Source organism: Mandrillus leucophaeus, unplaced genomic scaffold (genome assembly GCF_000951045.1).
Source record: "Mandrillus leucophaeus isolate KB7577 unplaced genomic scaffold, Mleu.le_1.0 Scaffold150, whole genome shotgun sequence".
NCBI classification, from domain to species: domain Eukaryota; kingdom Metazoa; phylum Chordata; class Mammalia; order Primates; family Cercopithecidae; genus Mandrillus; species Mandrillus leucophaeus.
The window spans coordinates 193,578-219,845 of record NW_012101477.1 but is presented as its reverse complement, the minus strand read 5'-3'; the positions used below and the strand labels follow the sequence as shown (position 1 = coordinate 219,845).

The window sequence follows — 26,268 nt, the reverse complement described above, 5'->3', positions numbered from 1 at the left end:
TGGAGAGGTTTTTAAACGCCCAGTATCTGGGGCATCAGTATTCGTCTAGCGCACAGTGATTCTAACCCACAGTCAAGGTTGAGAACTACTTATTTAATTCATCCGGTAAATCCTCACAGTAGAATCCTGCAAGGTAGCTTTTATCACCACCTTTGCAGATGAAATTGAGGCTCAAAGCGGTAAGTTGACTTAGGCATCTGTAGCCCCAACCTGTGACCTCCCCTTCCTTCCTTCTCAGACTCCCTTCAGGGATTTCCTGATGTTACAGAAAATGGTATGTATGACTCTGCCCTCCTAGCCACCTTGACATAGCTCTGCTCCCAACAGGGTTCTTCTGAGATAGCAGCCAGGCACTATCTGGAATCAGGACTGATACTGAATGACTTCTGCCAAAACGACGACGACTGAGGCCAGTCACTTCCAAACAGGTTCTGTCACCCTGAGTCAGAATAATGGCAGCTACCTCTCCTCTCCTCCTCACCGCCCAGTCGTTTCTAAGCCTGACTCCTCGCCGTTGCTGCTCCGCCAAGCCTTTCCTCGGTGCGCTCTCTCTTTTAGAACAAACTACTTCATCTCCAGGTCCTTCTCAGAGCAGCTTCTTTGCAGGGGCCATAGGGTGTTGGAAAGGTCTTTGGTCCAGGAAAGCCGCGAACCACAGATTCAAGAGGAAAAAGCCGTTCCCGGCCTGGGCGTCGCCCAAGGCACGAGAATGAATGGACCTTCCGCGTGCCTCGGCGCCCCTGGGCTCACCTTGTCCCCTCCCGCGGTGCCTGCAGACAGGGAGGGAGCGCGACTGGGCGAGAAGGCTGATCATCGCCTGCCCTCTGCTGGCCAGTGGCGGTATTGATCCCGCTGCCGCTCGACCGGAACGTCCCAGAGATGGAATGAAGAAGCGGGCATTTATGGAGCGCCTGGTGTTTGTCAGGCAATGTACTGATAAGCGCTGGGGTGTAAGGATGTACATGACCTGCTCTCAGAGTTCAAATTTAAATGAAGAGACAGACATTAATCAAGTAGTCATTCAAGCAAATATGAAATTATAACTATGAGCTATGCGAACAGATGAAGCGAGGGGCTTGTCCAGTCTGGGAGATACGGGAGGGTTCAGGAAAAGCTGCCCCCAGGAGGGGACGTTTGAGCGCCAGGAGCCGCGCAAAGTCATTTCATGTCATCTCGAAAATCCTGCAAGGCGGCTTTCTCCCCTTGACAAAACAGGAAATGGGATCAAATTGGGGAAGGAATTCATCCAAGATCACACAGCAAGCTGGAAGCAAATCTGGGAGGAGCTAGGTCCGCCCCGTCCCGAAATCCACACTTTTCTGGAGGTGGGGCAGGGGGCGGCACAAGGACTTGGGGCGGGGACTGGTGGGCGGGGGCCTGATGTCTGGCCCCGCCCCCGCCTCAGAGGCCAAAGGGCGCCCTGGGCGTGGATCGGAGCGGGGGGGCGGGGTCTTTTCAGGGAGTGGAGCCTGGGCAGATTGGAGCCTGTGGAGGCCGCACTAGGATCGTGGAAGGAGTGGAGCCGTGATCTCACCCTGTCTTAGAGGACCCGGAAGCTCCAAGTGACTGAGGGCCGAAGACACTCACCTGTGGAGCCTGTGCACGCAGGTAGAGGGGCGGCTCTTGAGTCCAGGAGCTCCAGTGGGCAGCTCCTCAGGTAGGGCCCACTTCGGGCCGGGGAAGGGATGACCCTCTCCCCTCCCACCCTGCCCATCTGTCCTGCCATCCGACATTCCTTCCTTCCTGTCCGCGGGCCTGGGTCCACCTCTAGCTATAAGATGGGGACGCAGGAGTGGAGGGGCCGGCCTCATTTGGTCCCTCTCTCCCTGGCCCAGCGGCTGCAGGCTCCCTGGACACCCAAAACGTAGAGTCTGGAGAGGAGACGCCGAAACCTCCCAGGGGAGGCTGGCCCAGCTTTACCCTAGCCTGACTGTGTGACCTTGAGGAGGACAGCCACTTTCTCTGGTACCCAGTGTCCTCAGTTGCAAAACAGTGTCTGGCCCTTGCCTTGCTTTCCCTGAGACTGGGCAGGTCAGATGCTGTAGCTGCTGGGAGCTGGGGTGGCGCTTTCTCTCTCCTGGGATACTAGGAGTGCTTACTCTCCGGCTTGGTCTGGTCCTCGGTGGAGAGCCACACCCGTCATCCACCCAAATCTGGGAGCCCCGAGGGCTGAGAGCTCAGTCCTAGGGCAGCTTGCTCTGGCTTCCCTGTGCTGGAGTTGTAGTCTAGCCTGGAAGGCCTGTGAACATCCCCAAGGTGGGGTGTGAGGCCTGCCTGGAGCGCACATGCTCATTTGGCAAATAGTGGCGCCACCATTGTGCACAGCCTTGAATGCCAAGTTAAGAAGTCCAAACTCCGCTGGGCGCGGTGGCTCACGCCTGTAATCCCAGCACTTTGGAGGCTGAGGCGGGTGGATCACGAGGTCAGGAGATCGAGACCATCCTGGCTAACACGGTGAAACCCCGTCTCCGCTAAAAATACAAAAAATTAGCCAGGCGTCGTGGCACGGGCCTGTAGTCCCAGCTACTCGGGAGGCTGAGGCAGGAGATTGGCATGAACCTGGGAGGCGGAGCTTGCAGTGAGCTGAGATTGCGCCACCGCACTCCAGCCTGGGCGACAGGATGAGACTCCATCTCGAAAAAATAAATAAATAAATAAAAGAAGTCCAAACTCTCAACTGCTGGCGGGGGCAGTTCATCCGAGTATGACCTGCAGTGCCCACAGGACCAGCTTGCATGAGTGGGGCTGTCGTGCTGCTGCTGCTGATAGGTGTCACATACAGGCTTTTCTTGCATTCCAGGGCTTTACACAAAGTCTCTCATTAGTTATTCACACGCATCTGATGTTATTTTCATTTCGGAGACTGAGACTGAGGGTCAGAGAGATGAAGTCACTTGCCCACGGTCACAGCCAGCAAATGGCAGAGTGGGGATCAGCACCCAGAGAATCTGCTGCATTTTCTCCTAATGTCCTGTGGCCACCCATGATCTGGTCATCTGGTAGTAAAGTCTTGACCTAGGACAGCTGGAGAAAGGAGGGGCTGGGTGAGCAGGAAACTGGGGGAGAAGATTTAGAGGGCTAGGGAGGGAGGGAGGGGTAGTGACTAGTCCTAAGGGGTATTCGGCTTCCTGGGAAGGTGTGGGGAGTGAAGTGGCTAATTTTAGACATGTTAGTTTGTGGGTGGAGGGTGATAGAGGGGAACCAAGCAGAGCTCTCCTCTGTCTGGGAAAAGACCAAGGAAGCAGAGCTGGGTCCTGGGAAAAGGGGGTGCCTAAGGGATGGGTGAAGACAGAGGCCGGGCTAACAGGAGGCCCCCAGAATGCTAAGTAGGCAGATGTGGGGGGTGTGGGGGGACTTACAGGAGGCCCCCAAAATGCTGAGCAGGCAGATGTGGGGGACATCCAAATTGGTGAAGTGGGGGGAACAGAGGAGTGAATTCTGGACTCCCATGACATTAGTGCTGAGATGTGTCTAAAAAACGGAGGCCTTGGTTCACAGAAGGGGAAACTGAGGCCAGCCAGTTACTTGCCTGAGAATACTCCAGGGCTGGATCCGAGTAGGACCCTGGGTGCCATCTCTGCTATTCAGCCCTTTCTACTAGATCAGTGGTTTTCAGCTGGGGGCAATTTTGTCCCCCAGGAGACATTTAAAAATGTCTGGAGACAATTTGGCTGTCACAACCTGGAATTGTGGGGGATGAAGCGCTACTGGCATCTAATGGGCAGAGTCCAGGGATGCTGCTAAATATCCTACAATGCACCCACCCACCCCCCAGCAAAGAATTATCTGGCGCCAAAGGACAAAATGCCGAAGCTGACAAACTGCACTAGGGCTTAATAGGGCAGAGAGCTCAGGCTGGGGCCTCCAGCTGGATGGACCTTTGCCCCAACCCCAGCTCTGCCCCTCCCCATGCTTGCTCCTTAATTCCTGGAAGCCTCTGGAGCCCTCTCTGCTTTTCCTGTACACAGTAGTTTAGAGGTCTACCCACCAAGTGTCTGTCACCACTGTCTCCCCAGACCTGTATTCGGAGTTTGGCATTAGGTAGGGAGAAACCAAAGTGGAAATGTCCTATCTAGTACATGGCAGGTGCCTTGCAGATAAACTTGATTTGAGTGACATGTTAGGGGTCCAAGGAGTTTCATTTCATCCCATTTTCTCTTTGGCAATTCTAATTGTGTCTTACGTTTGTGACGCTCTGACATAGACTGAAAGAATCCACTGCTTCATCCGATGTCCCAGGTTGGGCAGGATGTGGCATTATCTGAGAAATGCTGTGGGGGTGGATGTCTTGTCATTCAGGCTCTTCCAAGAGTAAGCTGTGGACTGGGAACACAAAAGCAGTTCCTTTCAAACACACGAAAGGCCACAGGAATCACCTGGAGATTCCTGTGATGCAGATGCTAGGCCAAGTGCAATGGCTCACGCCTGTAGTCCCAACACTTTGGGAGGCCAAGGTGGGAGGATCACTTGAGTCTAGGAGTTTGAGACCGACATGGGCAACATAGCGAGACCCTGTCTGTACAAAAGAAATTTTAAAATTAGCCAAGTGTGGTGGTACATGCCTGTAGTCCTAGCTACTCAGGAGGCTGAGGCAGGAGGATCACTTGAGCCTGGGAGGTTGAGGCCGCAGTGAGTCATTTTGGTGCCACTGCACACCAGCCTGGGTGACAGAGTGAGACCTTGTTTAAAAAAAAAAAAAAAGAAAGAAAGAAAAAAATATGCAGATGCTGAATCAGTAGGGCTGAGTTGGGCATAAGTTTCTGTTTCTAACAAACTCCCAGGTGATGCTGATGCTGATTTTCGTTGCTGGTGCATGGACCACATTTTGAGTGCAGAGCGTTGCAGGGCTGTGCAGAAGTGACCATGGGCCATGCAGCCAACTGTCGGGTGGTTTGGAAGCATGGAGTGGAAGGAGACCATGCTCTAGAGTCAGGAGAGCCGGATATGAGTCATTACGCCCTCTCTCCCCTCCCTATATCCCTTCTATGGCCTTTCGGCTTCATAGAGCTTGAATAGTTTCCTCATCTATAAAGTCACTTAACCTTGGGTAAGTCACTTAGCTTCTTTGCTAAGTGGTCTTGCATGGCAGGCTGTCCTCCAGGGGTTCTGACCCAGGGTCTGAGAGAAGAAAGTGCCCTGTGGAGGTGGGACAGTCTGGGTCTTGGCAGACAGAGGGGCAGCAGGCCACTGGCCTGGCCAGGAGGGCAGGGGTGATCACCTGAAGCTGCTGGGGCAGGCACTGTGCCAGCTTGGAGGAGGCTGTCATCATAGCCCTGGTTTTTCTCTGAGGCCACCTCAGCCTCCTGCTTTGGGCTTACCCAGCCCTGCCTGGTGTGGGAAAGCTGGAGAGACCGGTCTGGCTGGGGGAAGGAGCAGCTTCAGTGGGCTGGGGCCAGCCCAAGGCCTGATTGTGGATCTGAGCGCCTAGCCAGCTGAGCCCTGGTCTGAGGAGCTGGGGTTTGGGCTGAAGTTGGGGTCTGAGAACGATAGCCTGGACACCTTGGGGTCAGGCTGTGCATCGACAGGCTTTCCACCAGGGAAACTGGAAAGGAATTTGTAGTTTGGGGTCCCCAGCTATAGGGGATACTCTACCTTGAGCATCTGACCCCAGGGATGGGGCTGAACAGAGCCTTGAGTACCTGGGGTGCTCCCACCCCTGGTCCCCCATAAGTCAGCTACAATTGCCCAGCAAGACACCTTCCAACTCACAGGACCAGGAGACAGCAAGACAACTGAGCCCATTTCTCAGATGGAAAAGTGGAGGCTCCTTCCTTCCCACTTCCTGGGAAAAGAAGAGCACTCATTAGCACAGTCACCCATTATCCAGCAGGGCCCTGGGGCTGCTATCTAATGAGGCTGCCCCCTCTTCCCACCCCTTCCTGTTTTCACAGTTGGACCATCCCAGTGGAACCACACAAACCTGGGTTCAGATCTCAGGTTCCCTCCTTCATAGTTACGAGGCTCTGGGCAGCTCACTCCACCTCTCTGAGCCTCTGCTGGCTCATCTGTAAACAGGAATAATGACACCCGTTCAGCCAGCCCCACAGGGTTGTTGTGAAGATGAAATGAGCCATACCCACGGAACACTGTGGTCATTATCATTAGTCATGGCATTTAGAAGCACGAGGCAACCGGGTATTGTCTTACCTTGTGCCCTATTTTACAGATGTGGAGATCGACACTTAGAGAAGGGAGTCGGCTGCCCAAGGGTCCCTTAGCAGGGCAGTAGGCAAGCTGGGGTTAGACCCACGCCTACGGGTGCACCGCCCATCGTACAGCTGCTGCCATCTGTGCTGCCATCTGTGTCACTCCAAGGCGTGACACAAATGTAAACTTCGGGGTCTGGGTGGTCAGGCTGCAGGAGCTTCTTGTGGAGGATCTGGAGCAGACCTTTGTGCAAGCCAGTGCCCTTCTTTGCCAGCACCAGCCATGAACTACGTCGGGCAGCTGGCGGAGACGGTGTTTGGGACGGTGAAGGAGCTGTACCGGGGCCTGAACCCAGCCACGCTGAGCGGCGGCATTGACGTGCTGGTGGTGAAGCAGGTGGACGGCTCGTTCCGGTGCTCACCCTTCCACGTGCGTTTTGGCAAGCTGGGCGTCCTGCGGTCACGGGAGAAGGTGGTGAGTGCTCAGGCTGGCTGAGGTGGCCACTGCAGGGTGGGCTTTTTAAGCCGGGGCAGTCACTACAGTCCCAGGACAGGACCTGGGGCCTCCCTTAGGTGGGGATCTGTTCTCTTGACAGGCTTCCCTTGGTTTGTACTTTCTTTGAAGGTTTTTGGGTTGATTTGGGGGTTTTGATCTGGGAGGGTTCACAGTTAGTTTCTCATGGAAACAGACGAGTAGGTCTCATCCCGGTGCTGGGGCCGTCAGACCTGGCTCAGCTTACTAAGACCTTACCTGTGTGTTCTTGGTAAGTCACTTCATGTCTCTGAGCCCAGTTACTTCACCTGCACAAATGTATATGATTTTATCTGCCTAATGATGCTGGTGGGACAAGTCAATAGCAACTGATAATACTGTCCCAGGACCAGCTATGCGGCTCAAAGGTTAGTTTCTCTCTCTTCATAAACCCACTTCAGGCTGGGCATGGTGGTTCACACCTGTAATCCCAGCACTTTGGGAGGCCAGAGCAGGTGGATCACCTGAGGTCAGGAGTTTGAGACCAGCCTGGTCCACATGGTGAAACCCAGTCTCTACTAAAAATACAAAAATTAGCCGGGTGTGGTGGTGGGCTCCTGTAATCCCAGCCACTCAGGAGGCCGAGGCAGGAGAATTGCTTGAATCCGGGAGGCAGAGATTGCGGTGAACCAAGATTACACCATTGCACTCTAGCCCAGGCAACAAGAGCGAAACTCCGTCTCAAAAAATATAATAAATAAATAAAATAAAAATAAATAAATAAATCCATTCCACCTTCACTGGGCTCAGGCAAGCACAGCAGAGATTTTTGTTAGCAGCAAAGTCTAGGGTGTGAATCAAGATTCACACTGAGGCAACTGTGACGTTTCCAGGATCCTAATAGAAAAGTGTAGCCTACAGGAAACAGAATATCTAAGAAGCTAGTAGCTTGGGTTGTACACTCAGCCTTTGTGGGTTCATAGGCTTGCTTGCTGTGAGTCTGCCTCCTGGCGAATTACTTAAACCTCCAAAACCTCAGTTTCCTTGTCTATAAAGTGGAGGTAATGATAGGAGCTACTGCAAGGGGTTGCAAAGATTAAATGAGATAATCTATAGAAGACACTCCACAAAGGGCCAGTACACTGAAATTCCCGCCATTGTTCACGCAGCCGATAACCTGGGGGCTGGGGACACAGAGATCACAAGAGAGATCACGTCCCTATTCCTGTGGATGTGAGAGAGGGAAGAACTTGGAAACCAGGCAATACACAAGGAGACCGAGACAGTGATAAGTGCAATGAAGCTCAGACAGTGGGGCAGTATGAGTGAGGGAGAGATGGGTAGGGAGCTCAGCAAAGGCCTCTCTGAGGAAGGGGAGATGCAGCAGAGCCCCCCATCGTCGGGAGCAAAGAGCCACCGGAGGACCAGCCGGGAGACCTGTGGTTGGAAGCATGGGTGTGAGGGCCCATGTGCCTGCCACCACTCTCCATTTGCAGGTAGACATTGAGATCAATGGGGAGCCTGTGGACTTGCACATGAAGCTCGGTGACAGCGGGGAGGCCTTCTTCGTTCAGGAGCTGGAGAGCGATGAGGTGAGTGCTGTCCTCCTGACAGCACCTGCCCCTCCCAACAGCACCTGCCCCTCCCACCCCTTTCCTGTGCCTCCTCTGGGTGGAGCCTTGGGATTTGTCACCATCCTCGCCCATCCCTGGGAGCACCCCACCAGCGGAGGTCTGAGGCAGGGGTGTCAGTTGGGGCTGGCCTCTGGCACACATGATATGCTGTGGGGGCCTGGAGGAAAGGGCCAGGGTACCAGCTAACTCTACTTACTGGGAAGTTGGGGAAGGTTTCTCAGAAGACTGGACCCCTGAGCTGGGCCCCTGGGGATGAAAAGGAGGCCTTCCCCGGGCAGCTTGGAGAGGAGGCGGGAGCTGAAGAAGGGGGCTGGAAAGTATAACATCTGGCTTGTCTCAGGTCTGGTGCCAGCTCTGTGCAGCTGGAACCTAGAATTGTGTAAGTGGTGGGTGTTCACACAGGGGAGGCAGGGCCCAGCAGAAGCCAATAGAGGAGTTGAAACTGAACTTGAAAAACTTTGAGTCCCTACTGTGTGCCAGACACTGTGCAATAGACTCAGATGACGGGTGACCCCTGCCTTCAAAGAAAGTTACAGACTGGTCTGGGGAGCTAGACACGTAAACAATGGATGATGAACTGTTTGGTCATTGCAGTGAGGGATGTTGGAACTGGGAGAGGGATAGCCAAGGCTCCTTCCTGGGGGAGGAGACATCTGGCTGAATCTTAAAGCAGAAGTAGATGCCTGCTGTCATAGACTTGGGTAAAAGAGAAGATCAGAGGCTGATGCCAAGATCTCTGCCTGGCCTGCCATGGTGGCAGGTGGCTCTGTTGGGGAGCTCTGAGGCCAGTAGTGGCTATGGGGCCAGGCTGGTGCCTCCACACCTGTTTTCCTGACCCTAAATGAGCTCAGTCCAGGACTGGGACCCAGGCAAGGCTCAAGATGACTGTGTGGTGAGGGCAGTCCCACTAGGGTCAGCCCCCAGCTCAGTTCTTGATCTGTTCCACAGGAACACGTGCCTCCCGGCCTGTGCACCTCACCCATCCCTTGGGGGGGTCTGTCTGGCTTCCCCTCAGACTCCCAGGTGGGCAATGCCAGTGAGCCTGAGGGCCTCGTCATGGCAGGCACGGCCTCCATTGGGCGGAGGAAGAGGCGTCGCAGGAGGAAGCCCAAGCAGAAGGAGGATGCAGTGGCAACTGATTCTAGTTTGGAGGAACTGGAGGCAGGCGCTGAGAGTGAGCTGTCCCTGCCGGAAAAGCCGAGGCCAGAGCCCCCAGGGTGTGTAAGGATCAAGGGACTTGAACCCCAGTTTGGGGGTTCAAGTGCTGTTTCCTCTGCTCATGCTGTGTGACTTTGGGCAAGGGCCTTGACCTCTCTGAGCAGTAGCTGCTTCACCTTACCAAGCCCCTGATGTCCAGGCTCTCATGCCTGCCTGGGGCATCCTGCCCGATCAGTGACCATTTCCTTGTGGCCCCTCAGCAGTGTCCAGTTGGAAGAGAAGTCTTCACCGCAGCCCAAAGACATCTACCCCTACTCGGATGGCGAGTGGTCCCCCCAGGCCAGGTGAGAGTCCAAGTGGGCTGCATACTGGGACTCCAGATCACGGTCTGAGGTTTCCATTTGCATTTTTCCTGATGACTAATGACACAGAACCCATTTAATATGTTTACCGGCCATTCATATTTTTCCTTTGTAAAGAGTTCAAGTCTTTTATTGATTTTTTAAATTGCAGTAAAATATACATAACATAAATTTACCATTTTAACTATTTCAAAGTATATACAATTCGGTGGCATTAAGTACATTCATAGTGTTGAATGATCATCACGACTACCTAGTTCCAGAACATTCCATCCCCCAAATGGAAACCCTATGCCCATTAGGCAATCCAGTTACAACTTTGCCATCTTTTTTTTTTTCCTTCTTTCCCTTTCTCCCTCCCTTCCTTCCTTCCTTCCTCCCTCCCTCCCTCCCTCCCTCCCATCCTTCTTTTATTTCTCCCTCTTTTTCCTTCCTTCCTTCCTTCCTTCCTTCCTTCCTTCCTTCCTTCCTTCCTTCCTCCCTCCCTCCCTCCCTCCCTCCCATCCTTCTTCTTACTGGATTGTCTTCTTATTGTTGATTAGCATAAGTTATTCATATATTTATATACTCTTTAGATCTTTACATATTCTTTATACATTCTGGATTCAACACAGGCATAAATATAGTTTGCACATATTTTTTTCCCTGGCTAGGGTGGGCAGCAGCGGGGATGGGTAGTCAGGCTCAGGGCCTCTGGATATGTCTCCTGCAGCCTCTCAGCAGGTGAGCTAACATCCCCTAAGAGCGACTCGGAGCTGGAGGTGCGGACCCCGGAGCCCAGTTCCCTGAGAGCCGAGTCCCACATGCAGTGGGCCTGGGGGAGGCTGCCTAAGGTGAGTCCCTCTGTATCAACCCCAGGCCCTGCCTTTCAGGGGCTCCGTGGCCCCCTTGGATCAGGGTTGGAGGGACTGAAACTCGGGCCACTGCCCCCAAAGCTTTGTGAGGCGTGGGAGGCAGGCCTTGCCCTGGCCCACATCTTCCTCCATTTGTTCCACTGAAGGTGGCCAGAGCTGAGCGGCCCGAGTCCTCAATGGTCCTTGAAGGCAGAGCTGAGGCAACCTCTCCTCCTCGGGGAGGACCCAGCACTCCCTCTACCTCTGTGGCTGGCAGCGTGGACCCTTCGGGACCCCTAATCCAGCAAACAGAGGCTGGTGCCGACCTTCATCCTGACACAGAGGATCCCACTCTAGTGGGTCCCCCTCTCCACACCCCAGAGACAGAGGAAACCAACACTCAGAGCTCTGGGGACATGGGCCTCCCTCCTGCCTCCAAGTCATGGAGCTGGGCCACTCTGGAGGGTCCAGTTCCCACTGGGCAGCCACAGAGGGTCTCCAGGGGGAAAGGTGAGTAATGCTGGGACTCTCCCACTGCCTCCCTGGCCTCGCCCTGTCCCCTGGGTGGGTGCTGGTACATTTTGAGCAACTGCTGTGTGCCAGGTGCTGTTCTTGGCACCAGCCTCATGAGGCTCACAGTGCAGTGTGGGAGACAGATGCTGTGTGTGTGGAAGGGCGTGCCATGGGCATAGTCATTGGTTGGAATGGGAGCTGTTTAAACCAGGTGGTCAGAGAAGGCCCCTCCGAGAAGGTGATGTCGGAGCTGAGACATGGATAATGAAGATTCAGCCAAGCGAGGAGCAGGGGAAGGAAATTCTAAGCAGAGGAAACAGTATGTGCCCGGGCTGTAGGGCTGGAGAGAAGTTTCATGTCCAGAAACTGAAGGCAGCTGGCATGCCTTGAGCAAGAAGTAGAAGACCATGGGGATAGGAAGTCGGGGAGATGAGCAGACTCAGATGGCTCCAGCTCACAAGCTCAGGTTTATCTCAGAGCGCTAGGAAAGCACGAGACCTGTGCTGTGCAAATCAGTAGCCATTGGCTGTATGTGGCCATTTAAAATCAAATTAGGGCTAGCGTGGTGGCTCATGCCTGTAATCCCAGCACTTTGGGAGGCCGAGGTGTGAAGACTGCTTGAGGAGTTCAAGATAAAGCCTGGGCAATGTAGTGAGAAAAAAATTTTTTTTTTTTTTAAACTAGCCAGGCATGGTGTCATGTGCCTGTAGTCCCAGCTACTGAGGAGGCTGAGGCAAGAGGGTCACCTGAGCCCAGGAGTTTGAGGCTGCAGTGAGCTATGATCACACCACTGTACTCCAGTCTCAGCTCACTGCAAACTCTACCTCCCGGGTTCAAGCAATTCTCCTTCCTCAGCCCCCTGAGTAGCTGGGACTACAGGCATATATCACCACGCACAGCTAATTTTTATTATTTTTAGTAGAGACAGGTTTCACCATGTTGGCCAGGATGGCCTCGATCCCCTGACCTCGTGATCCACCTGCCTCAGCTTCCCAAAGTGCTGGGATTACAGGCATGAGCCATCACGCCCGGCCTAGAATTCCATTTCTCTGTCACACTGTGATCACATTTTAAGTGTGCTCAATAACCACATGTGACTAGCAGCTAATATATCAGACATGGGACATTTGTATCACTGCAGAAGGTTCTGCTGGGTGGCGCTTCCTTAGAGAATTCAAAGTCAGAGGGCACTTACTGCCCACACCGCTGAGCACATGTCAGCTCCACAGACATCCTCTCTTCAACCCTCAGGCTCCCCAAAGAGAAGCCAGCACCTGGGCCCCAGTGACATCTACCTGGATGACTTGCCCTCCCTGGACTCTGAGAATGCAGCACTTTACTTCCCCCAGAGGTGCCTGGGTTCTGGATGCCAGGGTGTCGTGGGTCTGGGCACCTGGGGCCAAGGGTCCAGGCTTTCAAGGGCTATCAAAGGCATGGGAGGAGAGAGGACCCATCTCCCACCCTCCTCGTATTCTTGTCATTGTTGGCCCCTTTGCCCGCAGTGACTCTGGGCTGGGGGCCAGAAGATGGAGTGAACCCAGCAGTCAGAAGTCCCTGAGGGACCCCAACCCTGAACATGAACCTGAACCCACTCTGGACACAGTAGATACAATAGCACTGTCCCTCTGTGGTGGACTGGCTGACAGCCGGGACATCTCCTTAGGTATGTTCGACTATGGCCCAAGCACTTTCGAGGACTGGTGCTGAGCCCAGAGGATGGCGAGGGCAGGGAAGACCGCGAGGGTGGGGCAGCAGAGGTGGGAGGCTGGGCTTCCCTGCAGCTCTCTGCCCTGTGCAGCCCACACTCCACCAGCAGGGGCTGGACCTTCCCAAGTCCTCATGAAACAAATGCTTGACACTAAGTTGTGAGTTATCCTGTGAATCCTGGGGTGGGAACAGGTGTAAAACCCACAGGCAGGGAGGAGTACTGCCAGGTTACAGAGCCAACCAACAGGAGGTGAACAGCAGAGTGGGGAACACCAGGGGGCTGGGGCAGCGGGTCACGTGGGATGTGCCAGCCTCACCCGTCACTCTCTGCCTCCGTGCCCAGAGAAATTCAGCCAGCACAGCGTCTCCTACCAGGACCTCACCAAAAACCCCGGACTTTTGGATGACCCAAACCTAGTGGTGAAAATCAATGGGAAGTAAGTCCCAGAGCTGGGGCTGCTGGTGGCCGGAGAGTCATTTCTCTCTCCACAACCCTGCAGCTGCTGATGCCCTATTCTGTCTCTCTAGGCATTATAACTGGGCTGTGGCTGCCCCCATGATCCTCTCCCTGCAAGCCTTCCAGAAAAACTTGCCCAAGGTAATGGTTAGAGCACCATTGCCCCTGCTGGGGAAGGTAGCCATAGCCTCGGGGCAGGGAGACCCTTGGCAAGGAAGTGAAGGGTAAGCAGAGATGGGCCTGGGGGCCAGGGGCTGGCTGGCTGCAAGACGCACTCTGGGAGAGGCAACACAGGTCCCTGAAGCCTTGCCCCACCCTTCCTTGGTTTTCTGGCCATGGCTGAATCCTGTTGTATTTAAAGTGGACTTCAGAGGAGCTCAGGACAAACCAGAGGGGAAGAAAAACCCAACAGATGCTTAAACAAGGACATGTCTTTAGCAGGAGGCCTTTGCATCTGAAATATGGGGAAGCCCTTGGATCTGAAATATGGGGTTTGGGAAATGGAAGTTGCTCCCTTCACCTTGCCTGAAGACTATTCCTCCAGGCTTGGCTGAAGGGTGCTTACTTTCTTTACCTGCACACATTTCTTGAGTACCTACTATGTCCCAGGCCTAGGCTGGGGACAGTCATGAATAAATGAAACAAAATTATCCCTGCTCTTGAAGGAGGACTAGGTTAACCAAAGACTCACCCAGATGAATCTAATTCAGTCCTGAGTGCTGGGAAGGACAGGCGTGCAGTGCTAGGAGAGCCTACGGCAAGGTGGTTTGATAAGCAAGTGCCTGCTGGGTAGAGATTGAAGGATGGGTGGGCCTTGAGCTGGCCAGGGGTGGGGAACAGCATGTATGATGCCCAGAGTGGGGAAGGAATGATGGTATGCCCAGCCTCTTTACTCTTCCCAGAACCTCTTCCCTGGTCTTCCCAGCCACCTTCCCCTACTCATGGAGGATGGTGCCCTCCTGGGCAGTGCCAGCCTTTGCCAACCTGGACCTGCCCCTCTGGGAGCGATCCAAGGCACCACCCTGACCTGGCGCGGCCTATTGTTCTTGGCTTACCCAAAGAGCATCACTAACAGATGTTGACAGCTGTCACTGCCATTGGGTGACAGCTTCGTCCTCTGGCTGGTACGGGGTCTGAGCTAGGACCCAGAGTCTGTGGGAAGGAAGAGGGTCCCTTCCCTGCTTGGATCTCCTCACCTTACCCAGACAGACCCACTGTTTGAGGCCCCTGAGAGACCCCTGCCCCGCCAGCCTGTTTCCAGCTCAAGGGGGCCCCCTGGCTGTTCCCAGCCCAAACCCACATCCTCCTGACTTGGGTCTGTAGAATGCTGGTGTGTTCCCCAGATGGGCCTTGCCTGGGCTCTCCCTGGGGTTATATATAATAGCATAGATCTCATCAGCATTTTTTCACAAGGTCAACTTGCCCCAACCAGACAGCGATGGTAACATACAGAAAATGGGGCTGTTCGTGGGATAGGATCAACGACCTTAGGAGGTTGCCTGGGGCAGTCTTGGAGGTTGAGGGGAGTACTGGCTAAAGATTGTTCTCCCTGCTACCACTTGGTCTCAACATAGGGAGTACCAGATCTTGAGAAATTCTGAAAGCATTGCCTTTAACTACTCTAGCAGAGGAATGGATCCACAAGATTTGGAGGCCAGGCTGAGGCTGAGCCTAGAGCTAGGGATCGGGGCTGGGGGCAGGAATAGCCCTCCGTCTTTTGAACATAACTCACCTGAGTCATTGCTTGGAATCCCAGGATGGAGGTGAGCATGCTTCCTTGGCCTCCAGATGTTGACAGCACCTTGCTCTAGGGTCGACCCAGACTCTGGGCTCATGGGAGAAGGGTCCCAAGAACAACATAAAGTAGGAGGTTTGTGTGGAGGTAGGAGGTAGGAAACACTGCCATGGTTTTCATCTGCCCACAGAGCACCATGGACAAGCTGGAGAAGGAGAAGATGCCCCGGAAGGGTGGGCGATGGTGGTTTTCCTGGCGACGCAGGGACTTCCTGGCCGAGGAGGTGGGTGGTCATGGTCGAGGGGCAGGGCCAGGGCTGGCACGGGCAGGAGGTGGGATTCACTAATGGATGTTCTTTCCACAGCGCAGTGCCCAGAGGGAGAAGACTGCAGCCAAGGAACAGCAGGGGTGAGTGAGACCCCCTATCCGGGGCTCTGCAGTGGGAGCCTGGGAAAGATGGCCCTGGGTCGGCGGGCAGCAGGGAGCAGCCAGTACCCTGTCTCCAGCCGTGGGTTCTTTATTTGTCATTCCCCAAGCACCAAGCACTTTTTTTTTTTTGGTTGGTTGGTTGGTTGGTTGGTTGGTTTTTGAGACAGAGTCTGGCTCTCTCACCCAGGCTGGAGTGCAGTGGTGTGATCCTGGCTCACTGCAACCTCCACCTCCCAGGTTCAAGCGATTCTCGGCTTCAGCCTCCTGAGTAGCTGGACTACAGGCGTGAGCCACCACGCCTGGCTAATTTTTTGTATTTTTAGTGAGACGGGGTTTCACCCTGTTGGTCAGGCTGGTCTCGAACTCCTGACCTCAGGTGATCCGCCCACCTTGGTCTCCCAAAGTGCTGGGATAACAGGCGTGAGCCACCGCAAGCACTTCTATACCTTTTCTTTTTCCTGAGAAATGGCCCCATTTTACACATGGGAAAAATGAGGCCTGGAGATACATTTCCTGGCCACAACCAGGAAATGGCGGAGCTGGCACAGGTCCTCAGGCTCCTGCCCCAGACAAGGGGATCCCTATTAAGGAGGGGCAGGGCCTCTCCCAGCCCAAAGAAGCCAGCTGACTTTGTTTCCTTTTTCCACATCTGAAGTGACCCAGCTGCCTAAGGCTGGGTGGAGAGTAGCTAAGGATGGCCTGACTGAAACCAAAGCAGGTGAGGTTGGGGATGAGCCCGGAGATACACGTTAGGTATTCAGGTAAATATCTCCAAGGCAGGCACTGAGAGCTGGCAGCCCTGGGTCTCGGCCCCCTCTGCTGTTGCTTGGCTGGGTGGAGACTGCCAGCCTACATCCCTGTGTCTGCCACCACTCCAAATGGGTTGTACCTAGAGAGAGGGATCACCGATAGCCTGGACAGGCCCTGGCATGGCGGGGACAGGCCCAGGCTCCTCTTGGCATCTCCTGGGAGTGAAGGCCCTTTGGCTGGAGGAGATGGCCTGAGAGCCAGTGCGGTCCACAGGGAGAAGACAGATGTCCTGAGCAGTGATGACGACGCCCCAGACAGCCCTGTGATCCTTGAGATCCCCTCCTTGCCACCCTCCACTCCACCCTCCACTCCCACCTACAAGAAGTCCCTCCGCCTTTCCTCCGATCAGATTGTAAGTGTGGGTTGTCTGTGTGGAGGTTGGGGAGGGGCTGAGCTAATTCTGTCTAAGAGTCCCTCAGGACCTGGCTGAGAAATGGCTCCAGGGAGCCACACGTTCACCAAAGGCCAGAATCTATCCCCTTGGGAGCCTCCCTGATGGCCTCCACTCGAATACTTCCAAGGGCGAGCGCTCACTTCTTCACATGCCAGCCCATATGTCTGTCAGACACTGGGAAAGCTGTCTCTTAGGTCCTCCTGAGATATCAACCTGTAGTGAACCAGTAGGCTCTGGGTCAGCCCTTGGAAGCAACGCTGAAAAGAATCAAATGCTGATGACGGTCCCTCAGATTCTGGCAACTCTCGGCCCCAAGTCATATCTTCTCTAAGCTCAGTAACTGGTGGCTCCTGGAATAAGAATATATTTTCTTCATGGGTGTGGCTCCATGGTCAGAGAGGTGTCCAGGAGGAGCTCACCAGCCAGTACAAAGCAGCTGCCATCTGTCTGGTACCCTGGAGCTCACACTGAACTCAGGGCTTTGGTGGGGAACGGCCCTGATCCTTCTCTATGGACCAAGTACAGGGTTACACCTCTTCTTAGGGCAATGTTGACTCAGGTATCCTGGCCCCAGGGAGGGGCTTCCTATGGAGATCCCCACAGGACCCCCATCTATGGAGGGGGGGTGTCTCCCTGCCAACAGCAGCCCCAGCCTTGGGCCTGGGAATCCTGGGCAGGGAGTCATGGATGTGGCTTTGTCTGTGAGTTACACTTCAAAGGGGAGTGAATGGAGGCTAGGGCTCCTGTGGCCTGCACTGGACAGAGCCCTGATCAGCATGGCCACCCTCTGCCCACATGGATGTGTGTCTGTGCGTGGCTATCTCTGATGAATTCAAGAAGGGTCTCTGAGCTGGGAGGAAGAGGAGAATGAGAGGCCCGAAGGGATTGGAGACCATGGCAGAAGGGGAGAGGTAGGCAGTGCCTGGCTGTCGTTGATCACAACACACCCCCCTTTGGCCTCAGCGGCGCCTGAACCTGCAAGAAGGTGCCAATGATGTGGTGTTCAGTGTGACCACTCAGTACCAGGGCACCTGCCGCTGCAAGGCCACCATCTACCTGTGGAAATGGGACGACAAGGTGGTCATCTCTGACATCGACGGCACCATCACCAAGTGAGGCTCAGCTGGCTGTGGGAAGGGGAGGGAGAGAGGGGTTATGGACTCGCCTCCCTCTGTGCTGGGTGTGGTGGGGACAGTGAGAGGAGCCCTCCCTTCCTGGTGGGGCATCCTGGGGCTGGAGCTGGGCCACATGGAGCTGCCTTGGAGTGACCCTTCCTCTCTGGCTGTAGGTCGGACGCTCTGGGTCATATCCTGCCCCAGCTGGGGAAAGACTGGACACACCAGGGCATCACCAGTCTCTATCACAAAATCCACCTGTGAGTGCCTGGGCTGGGGCTGGGGCTGGGGCTGAGGCAAGGCCCCTAGCTCTAGAGAGGGAGTGACAGGACAGGACATCTTGGGGACCAGCAGGGACCACAAGGGAGGCCACCAGGGCAGGTGCCTCGGGTGCTGAGACCTCTCTATTGGCCCGCAGTTCTGTGAAAGGCTCATCCCCTGGGGCTGTGTTCTAGGATCAGGGCCACCTACTGGCCTGAGGCCGGAGGGGAGGCCCTCTCCATCCTGGTCCACCCAGGCCTCAGGAATCTGCACCATCCAGCTGAGTCCACTGCTGAGGCCTGGCTGTTCTCCCCAAGTCCTCTCCCTGCATAGGTTGGAACATCAGAGCCCCACAGTTCGGCTGGGCAGGCTGAAGCCAAGGAAACAGATGGGGGCTGGCTGGTCTCTGATGGCTCTATGCCACCCTGTTCCCCACTCTCAGAAATGGGTACAAGTTCCTGTACTGCTCGGCGCGGGCCATTGGCATGGCAGACCTCACCAAGGGGTACCTGCAGTGGGTGAGCGAGGGGGGCTGTAGCCTCCCCAAGGGCCCCATCCTTCTGTCTCCCAGCAGCCTCTTCTCTGCCCTCCACAGGTAACCACCCCCACACGTACAAGCCCATGGTCCCCTGGTGGGGAGAGGCAGGCCCACTGCCAGGCCAGCCTTAGCAGGCTGGCATTAAGCTCTCAGGTGGCAAGGAGGGTGGGGTCAGACCCCCCATCCCCTGAGCCTGCCATCCCCTCTGGGTTCTTCCCTACTTTGACCCCCTTCCCTGCTGTGGTTCTGGCCACCCCAGAGAGGTGATTGAGAAGAAACCAGAGGTGTTCAAGGTCGCCTGCCTGAGTGACATCCAGCAGCTGTTTCTGCCCCATAGACAGCCCTTCTATGCTGCCTTTGGGAACAGGCCCAATGTGAGTGTGTCCCCTCCCCTCTGCTGCGCCATCTCTCCCCAGCTGCCTGCAGGCCTCTGTTCCATGGGCCCCTCCTGTCTCCCACAGGATGTCTTTGCCTACCGGCAGGTGGGCCTACCTGAGTCACGCATCTTCACAGTCAACCCCCGGGGCGAGCTCATCCAGGAGCTCATGAAGAACCACAAGTCCACGTGAGGCCAAACCCTGCCACGTGTTCCCCATGCCCTGCCACATCCCCCTGCCCCAGATTCTTCCTGGGCCCCAATTTCACCTCTCACCAGGGATTCTGTCCCTTACTCTGGGCTCCCATGGCCGAGGCCGTGGTTTGGTGGCAGCTCAGGCTCAGTGCTGGCCCCCTTCTGCCTGTAGGTATGAGCGGCTTGGTGAGGTGGTTGAGTTCCTCTTCCCACCTGTGGCCCGTGGCCCCAGCACAGACCTGGCCAACCCTGAATACAGTAACTTCTGCTACTGGCGGGAGCCACTGCCCACTGTGGACCTTGATACCCTGGACTGAACCTGCCCTGGCTTCTCCTCCCTGGCCCGGCCCAGAACTGACTAGGTGTACCGGGGTATAGGAGGGTGGGAGCTGGAGTGCCACGGGGCAAACCCACTGAAGGGGAAGAAGGGGGCTGCAGGTTGGTTGGAGCTAGAGAGACTCCCCCATCTTCCCCGTCCTGTTTTTGCCAGCTAAGCTGCAGATGCTCCAGGTGTCAGTGTGGCACTGGCCTGGGGCAATTACTTTGTCATCTGGGCCCTTGCAGGGTCCGGTTTTTTTTTTTTTTTTTTTTCTGAGACAGGGTCTTGCTCTGTTGCCCAGGCTGGAGTGCAGTGGCATGATCTTGGCTCACTGCAACTTCCGCCTCCCAGGTTCAAGCGATTCACCTGCCTCAGCCTCCCAAGTAGCTGGGATTACAGGCATGTACCACCACGCCTGGCTAATTTTTGTGATTTTAGTAGAGATGGGTTTTCACCATGTTGGCCAGGCTGATCTCGAACTCCTGACCTCAAGTGATCTGCCCACCTTGGCCTCCCAAAGTGCTGGGATTACAGGCATGAGCTACCACGCCTGGCCTCCTTGCAGGGTTCTCTATGCCCTTGATATCTCTCTCCCTGTCGACCTGGGACCTTGCTGTAACTCTTGATAGGACAGGGAGAAGAGGGAGGCCCCACTGAGGCTCGAGGCATCAGTGAAGGGTTGGTGGCAGCAGTGGGAGTGTGGTGCAGCTTCTGGAAGGACATAGTGTTCTCCCCGCCCCTTATCTGGGAGCCAGGACTGTACCCTCTGAAGCCAGACATCACTGCCAACACATCCCCCTTGCTGGTGCCCTGGCATCTCAGCACACGATACACACCCACACCTGCAGGCTGAGAGAGTGTGGCTCTGGCTTGGCCTGCTCCCCGTCCGGCTGCTGCCACTGCCTCTCTCCAGACCTCCCTTAAAGACAGTCCCAAACTCAGCCGGGGCAGGTGGGTGTTGGCTTGACAGTCCTCCCCCAGTCTCTGCTGGCCAGCTTGGTGCTCACAGCTGCTCGGTAAGCTCTTGCCTAAGGAGCTGTAGGAAGCAGGGATGATGCCCCAGCAACCTCTCCTCCCACTGTCTTTGGTGAAGAAAGTAGCTTTAGACTGGCTAAAAGCTTTAATCCAGAGCTGCCCTACTCCGATAGTACCAGAGTGGAGGGCAGAATACCAAATGTCCAGGAACAAAAGGCAGGGCTGTGGGGACCTGAAGAGCAGCACAGCGGGGCCCGTGCTGCTGTGGGGGAAACTGAGGCTGGGAGCCTCAGCAGAGACGGGTGTCAGTGTCTGGGAACTGCATAGGCCTGAGGAACATGCGTTTTCAAGTTGTCCATTGATGGTTTCGTACCTGAATTTCTCACCTTTTGTGAACATCCTGGGAGGGTGGTGGTTTTGCAGGGGTGTTAAAAGCAAGGCCTGGAGCTCCTTTCCTCCAGCTGGGGGCTCCTTCTCAGGGCCTGGCCTCATTCAGGCCACTTTCTAGAGAAATGCCCTGACCTCGCAGGAAGGATTTTCCCACCCCCGAGTGGAAGGAAGAGGACAGTGCGGGCACCAGAGAGCCCTGGAAACATTTTAGGGGAAGGAAAGGAAAAGGATAAATTTGGGGTGGGGGGGTCTCTAAACAGATTGCCTGCATTTCGTTCTTTCCTGGGGTTCTACAGCTGCCTAAGCCCTCACCTTGGGGGAGGATCAAAGGGAATAAAGAGAACTCTTGTCTGAGTCTTTGTGCTTCTGTTCTGTCCTGAAGGACATGTGAGGAGCCAGAAACATCTGGCAGCCTCTGGTCCTTAGTTCAGATACAGCATCCATGAAGCTGCCAGGTGTGAGGACAGTTCCAGTAGGCATCACCTTCCTGCACAAACCTAGTTCTGATGGCTGCAAGGAGAAGCTGAGGGGACAAGGAACAGAAGCCACCAAAGGCTGTGGACTATTGCTTGTGGGCACAGGGCAATGTGGACAGGCCACTGGCTGTGGGCCTGTAGGTCTTTGCACAGTTGCTGACACTGGTGCTGACTGCCTGCAGGGTCCTCTCAACGCCTTACATATGAGCATTGATCAAGGCCAGTTGGCCACAGCAGCTGCCCCTGCCAGCCACGCTCAGGCCCTGCAGCTGGCTGCCCAGATACTGATTTGCAGACAGTGGAATCTCTCAAGTCCACCCTGGCCTTCAAGCACGACATCCTTGCCTTGACCGCTGTCCGGAACTGTCCAGTTTGTGCAGCACTGTGCTTGGGTTTTGGTGGCTGGGATAGCCCTATGGAGCTAGATCAAGACCATTCCCTCAGTGGCCTCTTTAGTGCCATCTGGGCTAGCCAGGGAAGGCTGGAAGGCGCTGCTGGATAAGGCTGGGCTCTGGGGTGATGTTCCCCGAGTTGGTGGGATCTAGGGGTTGGGTCCTGGCCAGCCTGTCTAGTTGGCTTTCCCTGGCCGTGCCTGCTCAGCCAGCTGGGCCTGGCAGTCCAGTAGGTCGTCACGGAGGCGGGCAATGTCCTGTGTGTGCTGGGCCAGCGTACGATTCAGCTGGTCCACATGGCTCCACAGGCCCTCTCTGGACCTCAGTGGCTCAGTGGACAAGCTGTCCAGGCCCGCAGCCAGCAGGCCCAGCCTCCTGCACGCACCCTCCACTTGTGCCACCCGCTGGTCAAAGTGTCCCACTGTGTGCTGAAGTTTCTGGGCTGTGTCCTGGCAGCGGCTCAGCCCACTGGCCACCTTGGCCACACCAGCCTTGAGTTGCTCCAGCTCCCCCCGCAGGTTCAGGACCTGCCTGTGGCCAGCCTGAAGCCTGGAGCCTTGGCTGCTGACCTGCTCCTGGATGGCGTGGACTTCGGCTTCCACCTTGCGTTCCCGCTCATCCAGGGACGTGTTGGCAGCCAAGAAGGCATCAGAGTACTGGCTGACAGAGTCACTGAGGCCCGTGAGCGACTTGCTCACTGAGTTCAGATTGACCTTGAGCAGAGTGATCTCGCCTTGGAGTGAGCTGCCCGTCCCTTCTGCCAGCTGTCCCTGGACCTCAGCCACAGTGCCATTGAGCTGCTGAAGCAGTGCTGCGTGGCTGGCCACCTGGCGTAGGAGGGCCTCGCTTCGGCTCTGCCAGGCCTTCACCTCTGCCACGAGGTTGTCCAGGATGGCTGAGGTGGTGCTCGGGGTGCACGAAGTCTCCAGTGAAACCAACCGTTGCTCCAGCACGGCCAGCTCTGTCTGCACGAGGGGCCGAGCTGACCTGCCTGGAGGGGCGCTGTCACGGCTTAGCTCCCCAGCCAATGTCACTAGGCGCTCCTCGAGGCTCTGCACGCGCTCTTCCAGCATGGTCCCAGAGCCACCTGCTCCCCACCCCCCCATCTCCAACCTCAGACAGCATCCCCTTGCTCCACCCTCTGTCCCATTGAGCATCTCCAGACCCTCAAGCAGCCCGTCCACACCTCCCTCGAGCATGGCAGCAGACAGCCTCGTAAGCTCATCCCTGGCTGGGGCACCGGGGCCCCTTTGGGTCTCGGTGACTGCCTGCAGGGTCCTCTCAAGGCCATCCATACGGGCATTGATCAAGGCTAGTTGGCCACAGCAGCTGCCCCTGCCAGCCACATTCAGGCCCTGCAGCTGGCTGCCCAGCTGTGACAGCTCCTGGCGCAGGGCTAGCTCCCGGCCATCAAGGCTCTGGTGCAGCCTCCGGCTGGCGGCCTGGCCCTCCTCACATTGCTGCCGCACCTCCTGCACCCGCAGGTCGCACTCACTCTGGACGCCTTGCAGCTTCTGCTCGAAGCCATCCAGCAGGCTCCCCCAGAGTCGGTGCAGCCGTCGGTCCACATACTCCTCCAGCAGGGCCAGGGAGGTGAGCGGGGATGGTGGGGCTTCCCGCAGCCGCTGCAGGTGGGCCTCATGGCCGAGTGCCAGCCCATGCACTTTGTCTAGAAGCTGCACCTTGGTCCGAAGAGTGTTGCTCACCTCTGTCACCTTGCTTAGGATCTCGTCCAAGGGAGGTGTTAGCGGCCCTCTGGCTCTGTCTCCTGGGTCCACAAGCCCCTCAGGGATGACCCCAAAGCCCACAGGGGCAGCAGGAGCCCGGGGGCCACCAGTCATCCTATTGGGGTCCTCGTGGCTGGCCACCAGGCCACTGAGGGTACCATATGTTTGGGCCAGGCGCTGGACATCACCCTCCAGGCGTTCCAGCCGCTCACCAAACAGCCCTGGGCCTTTCCTTCCTGGGAAAGAGGAGAAGAGAGCCCCAGGGGCATCACTGGCCTCACGCTCTCAGCTTGTCACACTGCCAGGCCACCCAAGAGACTTTCTGTTCTAAGCCTACCTTCTCATTCAGCATAACTCCCTCAGCTTTATGGTGGGGTGAAGGTGGGGCTTGGGGGTTCCTCCTCCCCATCCATGCCGGAGCTCAGCTAGCCTGGGATCAGTCCCCTCCCTGCCCCTGCCACTGAGCCCAAGAAACCCAGTCACCTTGGAGGGTCTCCTTGGGCAGACTCACCGTGAGGACTGGGGACTGCTCTGCTGTAGGAAGGGGGCCTGGGACCTGGGCCCAGCTGCCCTGAAGGAATCTGAGGCTCAGGCTCCAGCTGGGGTGGGGCAGCCCCATGGTCCGTGAGGTGCTCAGGGCAGCGTTCCCCAGTGAAGCCAGGACAGCATCGCCAGGCGAGTTCTGTCACTGTCTTGTAGCCAACCTTGTATTTGGGTCTGAGTATTGTGCGGTACCTGGGCCAGGGAGAGCAAGACAGCAGGATCCTGCACCTGAGGGCTGTGGTCCTCCCCCTAGCTGGCACTCAGGGCCACCCTCAGACACTTGCATAAGGCTGTGTGTCTCCCCACCCCCATGCCACCCCCAGGGTTTTACTTTTTCTGTGCTTAAGGTGACAGGGGTGGGGTAAGGGCAGGACTTCCTGGAGCTCACAGTCATGTTAGGGAAGGATGCAGGTAGAAGTCCCACCCATCCTGGTAGCTTGGAGAGAAGCAGGAATTTCACCCCATCACTTCCCAAGACCACTTGGACCCCTTCTAGCTCATGCTGCCATGAGAAATTCCACTCAGGCTGCAGTGGCACCTGGGAGAACTCAGACACAGCCCCAGCCCTCCCTGTGGGCAGGGAGGGGCACTGTTCTGGAACTGGCGCTGGCAGTCCCCTCACTGCCCTAGGGCCACTCTTGGCTCCCACCTGCTCCCCTTAGTTCTTTCCACTCCTCTGTAGCTTGCTCCAGGACCTTGGCTCTGGTCAGACAGGCTGGTGGATGGGCACCTCTGATTGTGAGCAGGGAAGGGAAGGTCTGGGTTGCAGGCAGGCTCACGAGGGTCCATGCCCTCACCTGTTCAGCCACATACCTGTTTACCCACTGACACACCGGATAACAGGTTTGTTTCCACACACACATGTGAACCTCTCCAAGTACAGACCTGTGCATCCCACGTGCATGCAGTCCCACAGGTCCTCACGTGCAGCCCTGCTGCTCCGGCTTCCTCTCCCTGCCCCATGGCCTGCCTCCTTGTGGTCACCACGGTCCTCCCTGGGCCTGCCAGGCCCCCCTGTGGCATCACCTATTGCCTAAGGGTGGGTGCTCCCACCTCTCCCCTCACCTTCTGCTTCTGTCACTTCCTCCTAGCCTTGTGCTGCCTCTGCCCCCAGAACCCTCCCCTTGTCCCTCTGTGGTTCCTGGGCTCCAACCCAAGCCTGCCACTGTCTGTGCAGGTGATACTCTGCTGCAAGCCCAAATCCCTGGGATCCTCCCTGGCACCCTCTTTTCTGGGGCCGCCTTCTACTCTGGCCTGTATAGGGGCTCAGGTGGGCTCTCTGGAGTCCAAGAATCCCTTCTGGAATTGGCAGCTGCTCTCGGCTGAAGGCAGGACTGGCGCTTGTGCCAGGGGATTCCAAGGGTGTAGGTGAGGAGTGCACTTACGTGACTGTCCCGGGGCACTTGGGCCCCCATCCACACTGCCGGTATTCAGCCTTTACGTAGCTCTCCGCTCCCTCCTGTAGGATGCAGGTCACGTTCCTGTGCACCACATAGGCACAGAGGGCCCTACAGGAGAAAATGGTACCCCTGGAATATCTGGCTGAGCCAGGTCCACGGAGGCTCCTACCCTCCCACCTCCGTCTGTGGGCCTCAGCAGGGCTCCAGACCCCATGTCTCTTCTGTCAGTTCTCTGTGTCCCTGGAAGCCAACGCCCTTGGTCTGGGGTCCAGCCCCACTGCTGTTCTCTGATTCCAGCCTCCCTGATGGGTGGCCCCTGGGCTAAGCACTATTTGGAACCAGGAGTCTGATGTGGCTGCCCCTCCCTGCATGGGGAGGAAGCCAGCCCGGATTCTCCCTCAAGTGCCCTGCCACACCCCCATCCTTCGCTGATTCCAAACTCCTTATCTTGGCATTCAAGGCTCCTGAGTCCCCACTCGGTGACTCCTTTGAGAGCACCATGTCTTGTCCTTCCTCCCCTGCCTGGCTCCCAGAGAAATCCACCTCTCCTTGTAGTTTTGCAGCCCTTGCCTTTGGTCCTGTTCCCTCACTCTCAGAGCAGTTATTGTACCACCTCCTCTAGGAGGTTCGCTCTGATGTACCCAGGCCCACTGAGTGTCGGTACTCTTCCTCCTACAACAGCGCTCAAATTCAGCTAGAATTCAAGTTCAGCCAGCACCCCAGGCAGAGCCTCCAGCCCACTTAACTGAGGCCAGTTTGCAAGCCACTGCCCACGAAACACCAGAAGCTGAGGCGGGGGCAGCAGGCTCTTTGATGAGCCACAAGGGCTGAGGAGGTGGCTGCCTGGCATAAGCCGACCACTGTGGACGGCTATGCTACAGCACGGGCCCGGAGCCAGGAGCCCGCACTGG

General features: G+C 56.3%; 2 protein-coding genes across 2 annotated transcripts; one reads left to right on the top strand and one right to left on the bottom strand.

Annotated features, from left to right (window-relative positions):
• Positions 1 to 1,507: 1,507 nt before the first annotated feature.
• On the top strand, positions 1,508 to 21,176 carry LPIN3 (lipin 3). The gene is made up of 20 exons (XM_011974958.1): positions 1,508 to 1,657; positions 6,422 to 6,621; positions 8,115 to 8,210; positions 9,201 to 9,469; positions 9,671 to 9,754; positions 10,485 to 10,605; positions 10,773 to 11,115; positions 12,370 to 12,469; positions 12,621 to 12,781; positions 13,169 to 13,262; positions 13,354 to 13,423; positions 15,208 to 15,300; positions 15,382 to 15,425; positions 16,470 to 16,608; positions 17,614 to 17,762; positions 17,939 to 18,025; positions 18,469 to 18,621; positions 18,824 to 18,938; positions 19,026 to 19,129; positions 19,308 to 21,176. Exons 2-20 carry the CDS (start codon positions 6,430 to 6,432, stop codon positions 19,450 to 19,452), a joined length of 2,559 nt encoding a protein of 852 aa, XP_011830348.1. The 5' UTR covers positions 1,508 to 1,657; positions 6,422 to 6,429; the 3' UTR covers positions 19,453 to 21,176.
• On the bottom strand, positions 8,064 to 25,459 carry EMILIN3 (elastin microfibril interfacer 3). Its single transcript, XM_011974959.1, has 4 exons — positions 25,343 to 25,459; positions 23,926 to 24,149; positions 21,528 to 23,650; positions 8,064 to 8,100 (listed from the first exon to the last, which is right to left on the bottom strand). The coding sequence occupies exon 3, from the start codon at positions 23,526 to 23,528 to the stop codon at positions 21,864 to 21,866; it is 1,665 nt and encodes a 554-aa protein (XP_011830349.1). The 5' UTR covers positions 23,529 to 23,650; positions 23,926 to 24,149; positions 25,343 to 25,459; the 3' UTR covers positions 8,064 to 8,100; positions 21,528 to 21,863.
• Between the last annotated feature and the right edge of the window lie 809 nt (positions 25,460 to 26,268).

Bases quoted from the DNA above. Each gene is read 5' to 3' on its own strand.
- LPIN3 (XM_011974958.1), top strand. From the start codon at position 6,430: ATGAACTACGTCGGGCAGCTGGCGGAGACGGTGTTTGGGACGGTGAAG. The intron at 12,470-12,620 runs GTGCCTGGGTTC...CTTTGCCCGCAG, and splicing joins GCACTTTACTTCCCCCAGAG to TGACTCTGGGCTGGGGGCCA. The intron at 13,263-13,353 runs GTAAGTCCCAGA...CTGTCTCTCTAG, and splicing joins GTGGTGAAAATCAATGGGAA to GCATTATAACTGGGCTGTGG.
- EMILIN3 (XM_011974959.1), bottom strand. From the start codon at position 23,528: ATGACTGGTGGCCCCCGGGCTCCTGCTGCCCCTGTGGGCTTTGGGGTC.